The sequence below is a fragment of the Oncorhynchus nerka genome, linkage group LG20 (assembly GCF_034236695.1).
Source record: "Oncorhynchus nerka isolate Pitt River linkage group LG20, Oner_Uvic_2.0, whole genome shotgun sequence".
NCBI lineage: Eukaryota > Metazoa > Chordata > Actinopteri > Salmoniformes > Salmonidae > Oncorhynchus > Oncorhynchus nerka.
In genome coordinates this window covers 80148110-80163458 of record NC_088415.1, presented here as the reverse complement: position 1 = coordinate 80163458, position 15349 = coordinate 80148110, and the positions used below count along the sequence as shown (strand labels likewise).

The following is a 15349-nucleotide window of genomic DNA, read 5'->3' as shown; positions in this document are numbered from 1 at the left end:
TAGTAGCAATATCAAAAACATAAATATTTTATCATTATTAGATGACGCTTACCTGACACACTTGTCTAAATTTATAGGTCACGTGAAGGAAATGTCACCCCCCCCAGCCACTTCTAGCTAAGTGGATGGGTCACTATTGTCTAGACATGTACACACGTTCATGAAATAAAATGGATAGCCGTAATCACCCCCAGACACACCTGGTTAATTTGATGGATTATGTAATAATCTGGTCGAAGTGGAGTCTTTTGTTTAGACATGTAGCTAGCTAGCTAAACAATTAACCGGCATAATCCCAACTCATACTACTACCAATACAAACATTGTCATAGCTGTAATATGAATCTTCAGGTAGCTAAAGCTAATAAACTAGGTTCAATGTTAGCTAGCTAACATTAGGCTATAACTAGCAATGCAAATGGTTTTCTGATTCGAATAATATTACTTTAATCATACACGTAAGGTTTGCTAGCTAACTAACAGTACACTTTAACTTGCAATAAAAACAGCTTTTTGACCAAATTAAAAAAATGTAGCTAGACTCTTACCCGTATACATGGATGAACGCTTCACAATTTAACTCCATTTTGTTTGTAGCTATATCTTGTTTGGCCAGCGTTGTGTCAAGTCACTCCGGTTCACACTGACACTTGTGCAGAAAGTAGCCCATCACTTTTTTCAACTGATTTGTTGATAGCACCTGCTAAATACAGGGCTACAATGTTGTTGAGAAAAGTAGCAAAACTTTTGTAGTTCTCGATGGCTAACGTTATATCTTTCAAAAACAGTGCTTTAGAAAGGACTGTCAACACATACTGAACAGCTCACTTTATAGACAGAGAGAAACATTTCAGTTTTAAAGTACATTTCATGCAATTCTACACATTTTGGGGTGTAGAGAATGTGTTACTGTTTTAAAACAAGTTTTCATGCCATGTGGTGGAGAGAAATCTTTGCAGTTTAAAGCAATTCTACACATTATGTGATGTTAATATAATATCTGAGTGAGAGTGACTAACAAAATCGATGGAGGTCTGGGCCCCTGGGCATGTGCCCTGCGTGCTCTGTCGTTATTTGGCCAAGAATAAAATAATTGCCCACTGTAGTCCTTGTAAAGCGGCCAGAGGAACAGTCCCACTCATCAGGGTTATACTGTTTGACATTTATGGGCCAAAGATGACATGATTGCTATTATTAGTGAGCAGTGAGTAAGGCTCGGGCTCGATCTTGTTCACAGTACAGGATCAGGGAATAGGGGATGGGTTTGCAGTGAGACGTGAATACACTGCACAGGGTTTAGGCCCCTGTGCTCTGCGAAGAGAAAGGGGGGAGCATAATATAGTTTAATTAATGACTATTAATAACTTCCTTTATGAACAGTCGTTTATATGTTTTTATTGAAAAGACAGGTGACTTGTCATGAAGCAGATTGGCCAACACTTGTCTTATTTACAGTAGGTTTCTAAAGCCTAAATAATGAGTGCTCTACAACATTAAAAGAAAAGTGGGAATAGATGAAATTGATGGTTTGTTCATGGAAAGCAAGTCTAAGGCTACTCTGGGCACATCATGTCCAAAGGCTTGATTCAAGTAGGCTGACCGTCAGACCGTCACATTCAATGGTTTCCTTCATATCAGTTTTTTATCAGCTGATATTAGTTGTCACCGTGTTTTGAACGGCTTCTCAATGGATTGGGGGCTTGGACTATTTGATAGAGATTTCTTTTTCACATTCTTTGTCTTTCTCTGTCTGTCTCTCTCACTCTCTCTCTCTCACTCTCTGAGCCAGTCAGGTGTTTGTTTGTAATTAGCACAACAGGAAGTGAGCTGGTGAGTCCACAGTGTTCTATATCTATCAGTGAGTGTCTGTTGTGCGGCGCACATGAGGTGATGAAGTTACACCTGTATGCAATTCACTACTAAATGTTTGCCATCAGATATCTTATGACTTTCTGCCAGAAGTCAAAGAGCTCTGGATGAGTTCTGTACAGTTGTCATATTTTCCCTGTGCTTCCTACTAGAGTATTTTTCCTCCTCTGTTCTTCTCACCTCTGCTCCGTGTATACATGCTGCTCTTCCTTCAGAAAACATGAAAACATGCATCACAACTTTGTTCATTTGCACAATTTATTTAGTTTACTTTTACTTGTAAATGTCCACACTCACTGAAAATGACATTCAGTAGCTACTAGAAATACTTGTATAACTTTATGAGCTGGATTTGCCTCTCTTTGCAAATTGGTTTCGCTCGTTAGCATTTATGTGATTTCACTATTAGTTTGTGCAAATTTTATTAGCATTCTGGTTATAGAGGCCCAATGGGCTTTACTTGAATTTTTAGCGCCCTCTTGTGTGCTATGCCGGTAATACCGTAAATCCCGGGATGAGAAAAGGATGGTATGTCGATATGAAAATCTGGATACCGCCCAATCCTAGAAACAACGTTGATTCAACCAGTGGGTCTTTCTCGTTCTCTCTCCCACTTTCTCTCACTGGAATGTGAGGTCCAGCTGCAAAGAGTGCCAGTAGTAGTAGAGAGAGAGAGAGAGATGGTCCCACTGATTTCTCATTGTAACGTCAGCTGCACTAATGCCTACTGTGCTGTACTTCGAAGACACCCTGGTTTGAGTGGATAGCTGTGTCACATTTTGTGGTCGAGTTCACAAGTTCGAACAGTCACTCCATGTGCTTTTTCACACGGTTACAAGAACAGAGACATGGGCGATAATGGAGCGGAAATCTGTTCGCACAAGGTCACACTGTCACAAGGAGAAACAGGGTGGCTAGAGAGAAGAATGCACAAAAAGAATAGGGGTTTGTTGGTGCTCCACAGCAGGCCTACCTATGAGAAGGGCCTAATGTTATGTTATGCATTGGGCTGAAGTGCTGATGGGTTAAAATATATATCTGATCCATATTTTATCAAAGAGATTATGTTGCATTTATTAATAAGTAGATGTATTGATGATGACAGATCAGAAGGGAAGAGTAAAGGTAGCTGAAGCAACTTCTTTGAAGAAGACAGGAATGCTCAAACAGTTTTATGCACAATTGATTTCATGAACTTGCCAAACCTTTGACATTTAACTATGGAAAAGTTCTAGAACAAGACTATATAATCGAAAGTGATAAAGTTAGGGTGGCACACTCAAAATCATCAGACAGAAAATAAATAATGAAAAGTGATCTGGCTTCATTCCAGATGGAAACAAAGGAAGTTATTACTGGATTTCTGTCCGTTTTTTTGTGTGCTTCGGAACTGTGACATTATGACTTGTAAAATGAATGTTAACAACTTACAAAGTCCTGAACATCTAAGTATTTAGAAGGCATAGGCCCAGTTGGCATACTTTTCTGGTGTGATTTCGTCGTGATTCTGTTTTTGATTGTTCCATACTCAATAGATCTGGTAAGGATAGTGTCTAGAGTCTAGGGACACTAGGGAGAGAGAACATTTTTGACTAAGAGATGTGCTGTTAGAGAAGGTTATGAACATGTCTGCTCTCTCTGCTGCATTATGAATGGTCAAACTGGTCTAGACTGCAGCTTTATTGTTCCACACTCTTAAAGCTGATGGCTTAAGTCACAAACCTATCATGATTGCCAACCACCCGTGTAACACACAATGGTTTAACGTTCTACCACCACAACATGTTTAGTTGCCTGTTTCAGGAAGTGATTGCACACATCATCTAGGCATCTGCACAGTTCATTGTGTCTTTTCCTGAAAGCGCTTATCAGTGTTTCAACCCATTGACCTCTGGCGATTGAGCTAAACGGGCCAATCAAGGCCAACAGCTGTAGTGGAACACTGGCATTACAGCTGAACTGAATCAGAACCCAAATCAACTCCATTGTTCATTGGTGCAGTATTCTTCCGCCTTAGGTTTATATACTGGACTCTATTCTTAGTTGCAGCGAGACAACAAGAATAGGTCTTAATTTGTGCCCTCAAGGGAATATTTGGTTCAAGTGGTACAAAGGCATCGCTATATCAGAGAAATGTCCCGAAAATCAGCTGCATTTGTTAGCATAACGGACCATGATTTGAATGAATGGCATTTTCTGCAAAAAAAGGTCACAATATTCAGATCCTGTTATCAGTGATTAGAGTCTATCTCTCTCTCTCTCTCCCTGTATGTTAGATCACAGCCATAGAGTCGTTGTTGTTTCTGCTCCAGTATGTGTCAGAGGACCTGGACAATCGGGAGAAGATCATTGTCATGGGAGACTGCTGTTACCTCAACCCTCTGGTGCGCAGGACCTTCCGCTTCCTGGGTACGTATTTTGGCAGTAACCTACCTCCATACCATTTGCCGAATGCTTACTGTCCCCATGTAAAATTGCTGCCCTAACTCATGATGTGGTAGCAAGGACCTTGGGTGCAATATAATTTCAAAGGTCTGCAATTCAAATTAAACAACGATTGTTGGTATAAGTGGTGAACAGGAAAGGTCTGACCTAAAATAAGATGATAAGTGATGCATAGCTATATTTAATACTGCTAGTAAAATACAATGTAGAAACATCTTCTAAGCTATCATCAGTGTCATCAAAGTTGAACCTATCCTATGTCTGGCTGCAGTCAACAGTAAACGTGAATGGAATGTTTGTCTTTGCCGTGGGCTTGCTTGAAGCAATGCTCTGTTGTGTTTACCCTTGCTGAATGAAAATAAATGACCAAACGCTCTAGAAATTACATGTAGAAATGACACGGAGTGGAATTGATTGGATAAAATCAGTTTGAGTAGCTGTACTATGGTAAATGTCGACTGTCGACTGTCGCCGACTAAAATACATTTTGGTCGACCAAGAGGAACCCTGTTCTTTCAACCAGTCGATTGTTTGAAATGTTTCAACTTATTTTTTCCATATGTAGACAGACAGTGTTTGAATAAAACCAACTGCACTGAGATTGACTGATGCTTTAAGCACACTGTTTGATTAAATAATTCAAACACAAAAAATGACTCAAGAAAGAGCCTGATGACAGCGAGAGCCTGTGTGACTGGCACACATTGTCTCTCTCCTCCCTACTGCAGTGAAAAGGCGCCATTTAGTTTCTTACTTGTTTCTGACTGAAAAGCTCTGTTACTGAAATGCCTCAAGAAAAATTAGGGTATAGGAGCAAGCGTTGTGAGAGTATTATGTGTGACAAACAGTTGCTGTTAGATTTGAATAATATATATTTTTCAGACCATTTTTAATATTGTAAACAACACACACATTTATTTAGTATCAGAGTCTGTTCTAACAAAAAAAAAAGAAATATATAAAGCAGTCTAAAAACAGTTGCATGCATTCATGAATTGCGGTTTATTTATTGTTTAGGCTAATTAGGGGAGCTGCGTGCATAGACAGTAGGGGGCTGCGTGCATAGACAGTAGGGGGCTGCGTGCATAGACAGTAGGGGGCTGCGTGCATAGACAGTAGGGGCTGCGTGTGCATGCGTGCATAGACAGTGGGGGGCTGCGTGCATAGACAGTAGGGGGCTGCGTGCATAGACAGTAGACAGTAGGGGGCTGCGTGCATAGACAGTAGGGGGCTGCGTGCATAGACAGTAGGGGGCTGCGTGCATAGACAATGGGGGGCTGCGTGCATAGACAGTGGGGGGCTGCGTGCATAGACAGTAGGGGGCTGCGTGCATAGACAGTGGGGGGCTGCGTGCATAGACAGTGGGGGGGATGCGTGCATAGACAGTAGGGGGGCTGCGTGCATAGGCTGAGACAGACTCAAATCAAACAGGTATCTTGTGCACCATGCAACACAAAAAAAGATTGCGAATACTCGACTTAATAAATCTCGGTCGACCAACAGCCTATCGACCAAACAATCGTCCAGTCAACTAAGTGGAGTCAGCCCTAAAATGAACAGTAGTGCTATGTTTTACCAGAGGATGCTGGTGGGAGGAGCTTTAGGAGGATGGGTTCGGGCTCATTGTAATGGCTGGAATGTAATAATGGGAATAGAGTCAAACATGTGGATTCCATATGTTTGATGTGTTTGTTACTGTTTTTATTCCATTCCTAATGAGCCCATCCTCATATAGCTCCTCCTACCAGCCTCCTCTGGTTTTTGCAGTGACTGTGAGACTCTGAGCATTTCCTCAGAGAGACCCTGTAGTCTTGGCCAGTGGCAGCTTATAGGACAGGAAGCACATTTCCAGTGTAACCCTCTGGGCTTAAGTGTGTCCAACCTTATTTTCTTGCTATGGCAGGCTTAGAAGTAAATGTGTCAGACCTAGTAGTAAATGGAAACCCACTACCGTCCTGTCTTGTTCTTACCACTCATTTAGAGATTTTAAAGGTCTTTGGGTAATTAAGTTAAATAGATTCTCAGCTCAATGACTAGTAGTTTGTCATCTCACTTTTGAGAATAATCAGAAACTTGTTTATTTTCTCTGGATTAGTGTTGCAACATCAACGCATCAAAGGACACATTCAAGGTGAAGGACTATAGTCTAGACAAGATCATTACATGGTGCTCATCAGTAGTCTGTGACTCATAAGACACAGTGGTTGATCACTCTGTCTCTTCACTTCCTCACCTCTGACCTTTTGTTGATGTCCTCATCAATCTCCCTCTTTCTGCCCCTCCTTTCTCTCTCTCCCGCCTTTGACTCTCTTTCTCTTGCTGTCTCTACCCCCGTTCTTTCTCACTCTCACTCTCGCTCTCTCTCTCGCTGTCTCTACCCCCGTTCTTTCTCACTCTCGCTCGCTCTCTCTCTCTCGCTTTCTCTCGCTTTCTCTCGCTGTCTCTACCCCCGTTCTTTCTCACTCTCGCTCTCGCTCTCTCTCTCTCGCTTTCTCTATTTCTCCCTCTCCCTCTCCAGGTGTGTACGCTTTTGGCCTTTTCTCCACTGACATATTTGTGAACGCGGGCCAAGTGGTGACGGGGAACCTGTCCCCCCACTTCCTGACGGTGTGTAAGCCCAACTACACAGCCCTGGGCTGCGTGCAGACCGCCCGCTTCGTCAACCAACAGGGGGCGTGCACGGGCAACGAGGACGACATCATGCACGCCCGCAAATCCTTCCCCTCCAAAGAGGCGGCGCTCAGTGTCTATGCCGCACTCTACACAGCGGTAAATCAGGGATGCAATTTGGAGAAGTGACCGTTTTTGTTTGTTTGTTATTAGGGATGATGTATGATGGTATTATTACACCACAGTTTGCTATTATACAGTACATAGTGTGAAGTGGGGGATGTCACGCTAACTATATGTTTCTCATCCTGCAGACTACGCCAAATGTACTACTAAAGACAGTTTGTAGCCAATCTACACCGGCTCTCAATCTACACTGAGCACCGCATCCAGGAACTATATAATAGGCGGTGTCAGAGAAAAGCCTATAAAATTGTCAGAGACACCAGTCACCCAAGTTATAGACTGTTTTCTCTGCTACCGCACGGCAAGCGGTACCGGAGTGCCAAGTCTAGGACCAAAAGGCTCCTCAACAGCTTCTATCCCCAAGCCATTAGACTGCTGAACAATTCATAAAAATCACCACCGGACAATTTACATTAGCCTCATTATTGTTATTCTTATTGTGTTACTTTTTATTATTGCTTTTTATTTTAGCCTACTTGGTAAATATTTTCTTCTTCTTGAACTGTACTGTTGGTTAAGGGTTTATAAGTAAGCGTTTCATGGTAAAGTCTACACTTGTTGTATTCGGCGCATGTGGCAAATAAAATTGGATTTGATTTGTTTAAAGGGGCTATTATACATAGTTAACTTCTATTGGTGGTCCTACTTCAGTAGCTTGATGTTGACTCTGCTGGTACCTCTTTAACATTTGATAATAGAAAATGTCCCCTGATTTGACCAAAGCGAGGTCATTGCTATGAAATTCTGAACGGATTTCAGAATGTTAATGTTTGCCTATTAATTTGATGTCAATGAGACTGAGATAAGTTCCATTGGAAAGATGTTTGGCTTGACTACTTTTTGAACAGCTAAATTATATTCATTTAAAGTGAGATCTGAGTAGACTGTTGCACAATATCTCTATGGTGACTACCTGTTTAGTACAGATTTAGAACCTAATTGTATCCAGTTGTTATTCAGAAAGGTAGGCCCATGGCTTTTCACCCCGGGCCTACATTGTACTGCTGCTATGATATTGAATGAAAGGTTGGATGTAGGCTGAGCAGAATGCTCTGCTTGGATTCTGCTCTGCTCAGAATGCCCTGTTGATGTTTTGAGGGGTTGCTGCTGTTGTTGATGTCGCTGGTATTGAGCGCTTTGATTAAATTAGTTCTTATTGAAGAGCTTCCTCTCTGAAGACGGTGGGAGAAGGATGCTGCAAAATCAGCAGCATCACCACCCGGTCCTCTTCTATGCTCCCTCATTTCCAAATTCAGCTCAAGTGGTGAGTTTTCTAAGATTTGGATGTTTCTAAGGAGGAGAAGAGTTCTCTCCTAGAAATGGATTGTATGTGAAGTCTGAGGGTAGAGGCTAGACACAGCAGTTTGGTGGGCATGCTTTTCAGAAACGATAACAGTTAATGATAATGGAACCTTTGAGATTAATGGAAAATGGTCTGATCTCTGTGGCTCAGTTGGTAAGAGTATGGCAATGGTGGCACTAGCAGGCTAACATCAAGGTTTCAGGTTTATTTTCCGCAGGAATCACAGCCACACACATAGCAAAAATGCATGCCCTCACTGTACTGTAAGTTGCTTGGGAAGTGTCATATTTAATTAGTCTCAGTTGGATAGACATGTTACTGTAGTGTTGCCACAATATACAGTGCATTCGGAAAGTCTTTTTCCACATTCTGTTACGTTACGGATTTATTATCAAATCTATACACAGTACCCCATAATGACAAATCGAAAACAGGTTTTTTAAATAAAAATACTTTATTTATAGGGATGGACGATATATCGGTGAACATATCGGAATCGGACGATATTAGCTAAAATCGGGATCGGCCCGATGTTTAGTTTAACGCCTATGTGCAAAACTGATATACCTATATAACGTACGTACATGAAGTAATGACGCCATATATAATGTTGCGCTACACGTGCAACACAGCATTCCTAACCTAGCCCACAATGCCTGCTGTGTGGATCGAGCAGTCAACAAGTCGAGCAGTCCGTTGAAGGAGTAAGAACATTTCAGCGAGACAACTCAATGGCAAATCCATTAACGCCAAGATAATGGAATTCATTGCCCTTGACAATCAACCGTTCTCTGTCGTGGGTGACGTTGGTTTTTGCGACTGGTCGAGCACCGGTACACACTACCAAGTGCGCTATTTTTCAGATGTAACTCCTTACCGGAGTAACACAGTAATAGCGTCACTGCAATTAGCTTCACGACATACTGCCGTTTGGGTCTTTGCGTGTCAAAATATACGTCAAATAACACTTTGACAATAACACTGTTTGACACGTTAAATAAGCTTTTAATTTGACATGTAAAATAACACAGTTCTATTATAGAATGTTGTGTGTTCTGAATTTGCACGTGGAAGCCAAGCGCCACCACTACTATCAGTAGCACTGTCAAAGCTGTACAAAAAAAGTCTACAAACTAGCAAACACTGGCCACGAACAATGTGTTTACAACACCGCGTTAGTAATAAAGCATTATTTGTTAGACCGCAACTTCTAGGGTAGCTAGCTAGCGTTAGCTTGGTACCTAGCTAGCACCAAACTGCAGTCATGCTCATTATTCTTAGCAATGATTTAGGAAGTATTAGCTAGGTAGCCACTTGTTGTTCGCCTATTGAAATTGAACTTCAGTTCATGAAAATAAATAGCTAGCTGGCTACTTAACCCTTTTGCCCAAAGCTAACGTTGTAAGCAGCCAGCTAGCTTCATCTGGCTAGTGAGGCTCGACCGGACCGGGTTATGTGTTGTGAAGCTAGCCACAATAAGGATTAGGCACAATAGTGGGATTTGCAGTTTTCCTTCAAAATTAAGGTACTGTCACGGTCGTCCTCCTCTTCCTCTGAAGAGGAGAGGCGAGAAGGATCGGAGGACCAAAATGCAGCGTGATATGTGTTCATGTTGAATGTTTAATTAAAGAAAGAACTGAACACTGAAACACTATACAAAAACAGTAAACAAAATAACAACCGTGAAGCTAATGTGAGCTGCGCTGAAACAAGCCATCAACATAGACAATCACCCACAAACAAACAGTGCAACCCAGGCTACCTAAGTATGATTCTCAATCAGAGACAACTAATGACACCTGCCTCTGATTGAGAACCATACTAGGCCGAAACATAGAAATACCCCAAAACATAGAAAAACAAACCTAGACTGCCCACCCAACTCACGCCCTGACCATACTAAATAAATACAAAACAAAGGAAATAAAGGTCAGAACGTGACAGGTACCTCTTTGAAAGTGATGCAGAAGGTTACAATTGGTGGAATCATGCCATATTTAGACTAGATAATTTTAAACAAGGTTACAATGTGGAGCAGTGAAATGGGGTATCAGTCTACTCGGTGACACGCACATAACACAACTGTGAAGAGTTACGCAAATAATTAGAGTTGTAGCTCTTATCACGGGACTGTGACTGTGAAATCAGCTCCCCAGTCAGCCTATGGTGTGTATTGACATTCATATTGCACTGTACAGCTTTACCTAAGGATTTGGGATCAATGAAATGGGATATCAGGCTACTCAATACCCAAGCTATTTTTTCCCAACGTCCTCCACAGAGTTATCAGACTCCAAAACATCCATGCAGAGTCCCACAATAAGACCTACGATGAGCAATCGGGGGAGAAGAGTCTTGGGAAGGGAGGTCACGTCGTAGCTCTTATTGTGGGACTCTGAAACAACTGTGAATTGAGCCACATTTATTGTCAACCTATGTGTATTGAACACTATTCCAAAGGAAAAACAATACTGCATGGATATTTTGGAGTCTGATAACTCTGTGGAGGATGTTGGGAAAGAAATAGCTTGGGTATTGAGTAGACTGATATCCCATGTTCTCTGGGTGTCACTGAGTAGACTGATATCCCATGTCATTGATCCACAATCCATAGGTAAGGATGTACAGTGAAATAAGTATACCCCAATCAATTCTAAAGTATAATATATCCAGTTTGATTTCAACAGATTTTTGTCAAATTAACAAATGATTGTCTTTTGTTGATTTTATAACAACATTACAATCTCGTTTAGATCTATTCAATTATAGCATAATTCTACTATTTGTATTCATTTTTTATTTTCACATTTATTTTAATTTTTATGACCAGCACTGTTTGTGCGCTAGATGACTTTACCAGCATCATAGCATACGTATCGATGAATCGTTGTGACATATGAAATACGAGTGATAGTGTAATCAATGTGTAACAACTACGTAAAAAATGTATGTCGTTAAATTAATATGTGACGTGCAGTCATATTCAGGTCCTGATTGGTCAACAAGCTTATTTGACACATCAAATAGTGTAATTTGACACGTATCTTTTTGACACACAAAGACCCAAACGGCATTCCACAGAAATCCTGGTTGGCTATGAAATGATTTAACAAATGAAAAACGAAACAGCACAGTAATAAGTAAGTGAAAGAAATAGGTTTTGATTATGTTTTACTGGTAATGGGGACATGCGTAAATGCCAACAAAATAACTTTTTAGTCAGTGTGGTGTGTGTGTGTGTGTGTGTCCAACCTTTATTTATCTAGGCAAGTCAGTTAAGAACAAATTTTTATTTACAATGACGGCCTACCACGGCCAAACCCAGACGATGGTGGGCCAATTGTGCGCCGCCCTATGGGACTCCCAATCACGGCTGGATGTGATACAGCCTGGATTGGAACCAGGGACTGTAGTGACGCCTCTTGCACTGAAATACAGTGCCTTAGACCGCTGCGTCCATGTGTGTGTGTTAACTATTTAACTGTACTAGAATGCTTAAAAGGCCGTTAAAATGTTAAATATCGGTATCGGTATTTTGGCAAGGAAAATATCGGATATCGGTATCGGGCAAAAATGTCATATCGGTGCATCACTGCTTATTTACATAGGTATTCAGACCCTTTGCTATGAGACTCGAAATTGAGCTGAGGTGCATCCTGTTTCCTCTGATCATCCTTGAGGTGTTTCTACAACTTGATTCGAGTCCACCTGTGGTAAATTCAATTGATTGGACATGATTTGGAAAGGCACACCCCTGTTTATATAAGGTCTCTCAGTTGACAGTGCACGTCAGAGCAAAAACCAAGTCATGGGGTTGAAGGAATTGTCCGTAGAGCTCTGAGGCAGGAGTGTTTCGAGGCACAGATCTGGGAAAGGGTACCAAAACATTTCTGCAGCATTGAAGTTCCCCAAGAACACAGTGGCCTCCATCATTCTTAAATGGAAGAAGTTTGGAACCACCAAGACTGTTCCTAGAGCTGGCCGCCCGGCCAAACTGAGCAATCGGGGGAGAAGAGTCTTGGTCAGGGAGGTCACCAAGAATCCGATGGTCACTCTGACAGAGCTCCAGAGTTCCGCTGTGGAGATGGGAGAACCTTCGAGAAGGACAACCATCTCTGCAGCACTCCACCAAAGGCCTTTATGGTAGAGTGGCCAGACGGAAGCCACTCCTCAGTAAAAGGCACATCACAGCCCTGTTGAAGTTTGCTAAAAGGCGCCTAAACAATTCTCAGACCATGAGAAACAAGATTCTCTGGTCTGATGAAACCAAGATTGAACTGTTTGGCCTGAATGCCAGATGAGTGGCTGATGTGTCCAGAACAACATTGGAATGCCTAGAAGACAGTATTTCTATTTGCTTACTTATTTCCAATGTTATCGCTAGAGTCGTGCTGGTTGCTAAAGGAGCAAAGGACTGGAGGTGAGCTGGAAGGAGAGAAACAATGACGCCGGAAGTCGTTTCCAAATGTTACTGGAGCAAAAGTTTCCTCTCATCTCCAACTAAATTGAAACTGCAAAATCATTTAAAATGTAAATGTAATTAACCTTTAGTGGCAGATTCAGCAATAGTACCTTTCTTTCAGCAAATGAACTACAGAGACAATGGGCTTGTTCGACATTGCAGCCGGCATTGCAGGCGAGTCGCAACTGACAGATCAACAAATCACCTTGCTTCATTATTATTTGTAGGTCAGTCACAATTTATCCACCATGCATCACTGATTTGAGGATCTTGAACGCGGCCAATTATCTTATAATTATAAGCCCTCCCAAAAATGTGATGAACTCTTAATAATTCATGCTCATTGCAAATTACCCTTAAGCATCTCCCCCTTACACACTGTTGTGTCTCTTTGGCTATGCCGGATTAAGTGATATGACTTGCTATTCTATAAAATAATTTCTCTGTAATTAATATTACCTGATTACATAATCAGGTGAACGTAATTAACTAGAAAGTCGGGGCACCACAAAATAATGTTTATAGAGCTGTTATCTTCCGAATAAACTCTTAAAGACCTAGTAATCTTTTACATCAATAGCAGTCAATATTTAATCTTGACTTTATTCAGTCTCATCTGAAAGTTGTAAATTCTTGGTTATCTTCACGAACCCTGGCTAACAAGTTGAATCGGCAATACAAAGTTTGGTTTAATTATTTATTTACTAAATACCTTAAATAATCACACAGAATGGATCATACATTGATTACAAATTATGTAACAAAGAAAACGTCCCTGGTGGACGGAACAGATACGTTGGCTGGTTACACAAAGAGAGGGGACTGGGTTTGAGTGAAAGAGTGGAAAAACTGAGTAAGAAAGGGAGAAGCTATGCTATCGTAAATACAGAATCTTATGCATTCTAAATAACCGCCCATTTGAAAAAGGAGAATGCAATAAATATTTACTCTGATCTGTGCTTCGGTAGATTGGTCGTCGATGGAAGGCCGGTTTGTCCTTTATGGATCTCTGGTCCTCTGAAGAATGGCTAGTGGTGAATTGGAGCGTAGTAGATGGATACTTGGTAGTACCGTTGTCATGTGGTAGAACAGATACTCTGTCCGTTCTCCCCTAGCCCATGTCTACAGTTGCTGCGCTAACACGATGGCTAGGAGGTATCACTTCTTTAGTGAATAAGAGTTCAAAGTTCATACCAAGTTGCCATGCTACAGTGGGGCAAAAAAGTATTTAGTCAGCCACCAATTGTGCAAGTTCTCCCACTTAAAAAGATGAGAGAGGCCTGTAATTTTCATCATAGGTACACTTCAACTATGACAGAAATAATTTGGGGGAAAAATCCAGAAAATCACAGAGGTCATTTTTAATGAATTTATTTGCAAATTATGGTGGAAAATAAGTATTTGGTCACCTACAAACAAGCAAGATTTCTGGCACTCACAGACCTGTAACTTATTCTTTAAGAAGCTCCTCTGTCCTCCACTCATTACCTGTATTAATGGCACCTGTTTGAACTTGTTATCAGTATAAAAGACACCTGTCCACAACCTCAAACAGTCACACTCCAAACTCCACTATGGCCAAGACCAAAGAGCTGTCAAAGGACACCAGAAACAAAATTGTAGACCTGCACCAGGCTGGGAAGACTGAATCTGCAATAGGTAAGCAGCTTGGTTTGAAGAAATCAACTGTGGGAGCAATTATTAGGAAATGGAAGACATACAAGACCACTGATAATCTCCCTCGATCTGAGGCTTCACGCAAGATCTCACCCCGTGGGTGAACTTGCACAATCCCAGAACCACAGTGAATGGCCTGCAGAGAGCTGGGACCAAAGTAATAATTTGCAAATACATTCATTAAAATTCCTACAATGTGATTTTCTGGATTTTTTTTCTAATTTTGTCTGTCATAGTTGAAGTGTACCTATGATGAAAATTACAGGCCTCTCTCATCTTTTTAAGTGGGAGAACTTGCACAATTGGTCGCTGACTAAATACTTTTTTTGCCCCACAGTAAATGCTCATGCTATATTATTGCTGGTATAGTTGAAATTCGATGCTAATTTCATTAGATTCTTGCTGAGGTTGGCTTAGTTCTGTAGGTGGTCTTTGTCCTTTCAACGTGGGGACCTCAAGTCCACACGTCCTTGGAACAGTAAGTTACATTTTCATCAAGGGCATATATAGGAGGGGAGAGAAGGGCGTGTCTCATAGTTTATAACCAATGTCTGTTCACATGGGCAGGGCCACTGAGTTGAGGATAGTTCACTCATGAAAACCCAATTCTCTCATTTGGAATCTAAAATTACATTTAATCTTTTCACAAATAGTTTCACATTTAAATATTTAAATTGCACAACAATTCCATGTGAATCTGATGTGAATCTACACTAGAATGTGTAGGCTTTCCAAGATACAGTTTGTCGTCCTATCATCAGTAATAATGTCTCAGCCGCCAACTGATCTGGCATCAT

The 15349-nt window shown here is 41.2% G+C and overlaps 1 protein-coding gene across 1 annotated transcript in view; it reads left to right on the top strand.

Moving 5' to 3' along the window:
• Nucleotides 1-15349, top strand: part of LOC115103195 (phospholipid phosphatase-related protein type 5-like) — a 46470-nt gene that overhangs the window by 13356 nt on the left and 17765 nt on the right. Inside the window, exons 2-3 of the mRNA XM_029623950.2 lie at nt 4146-4278; nt 6833-7083. Of these exons, the coding sequence (XP_029479810.1) occupies nt 4146-4278; nt 6833-7083 (384 nt within the window). The remainder of the gene's footprint in view (nt 1-4145; nt 4279-6832; nt 7084-15349) is intronic.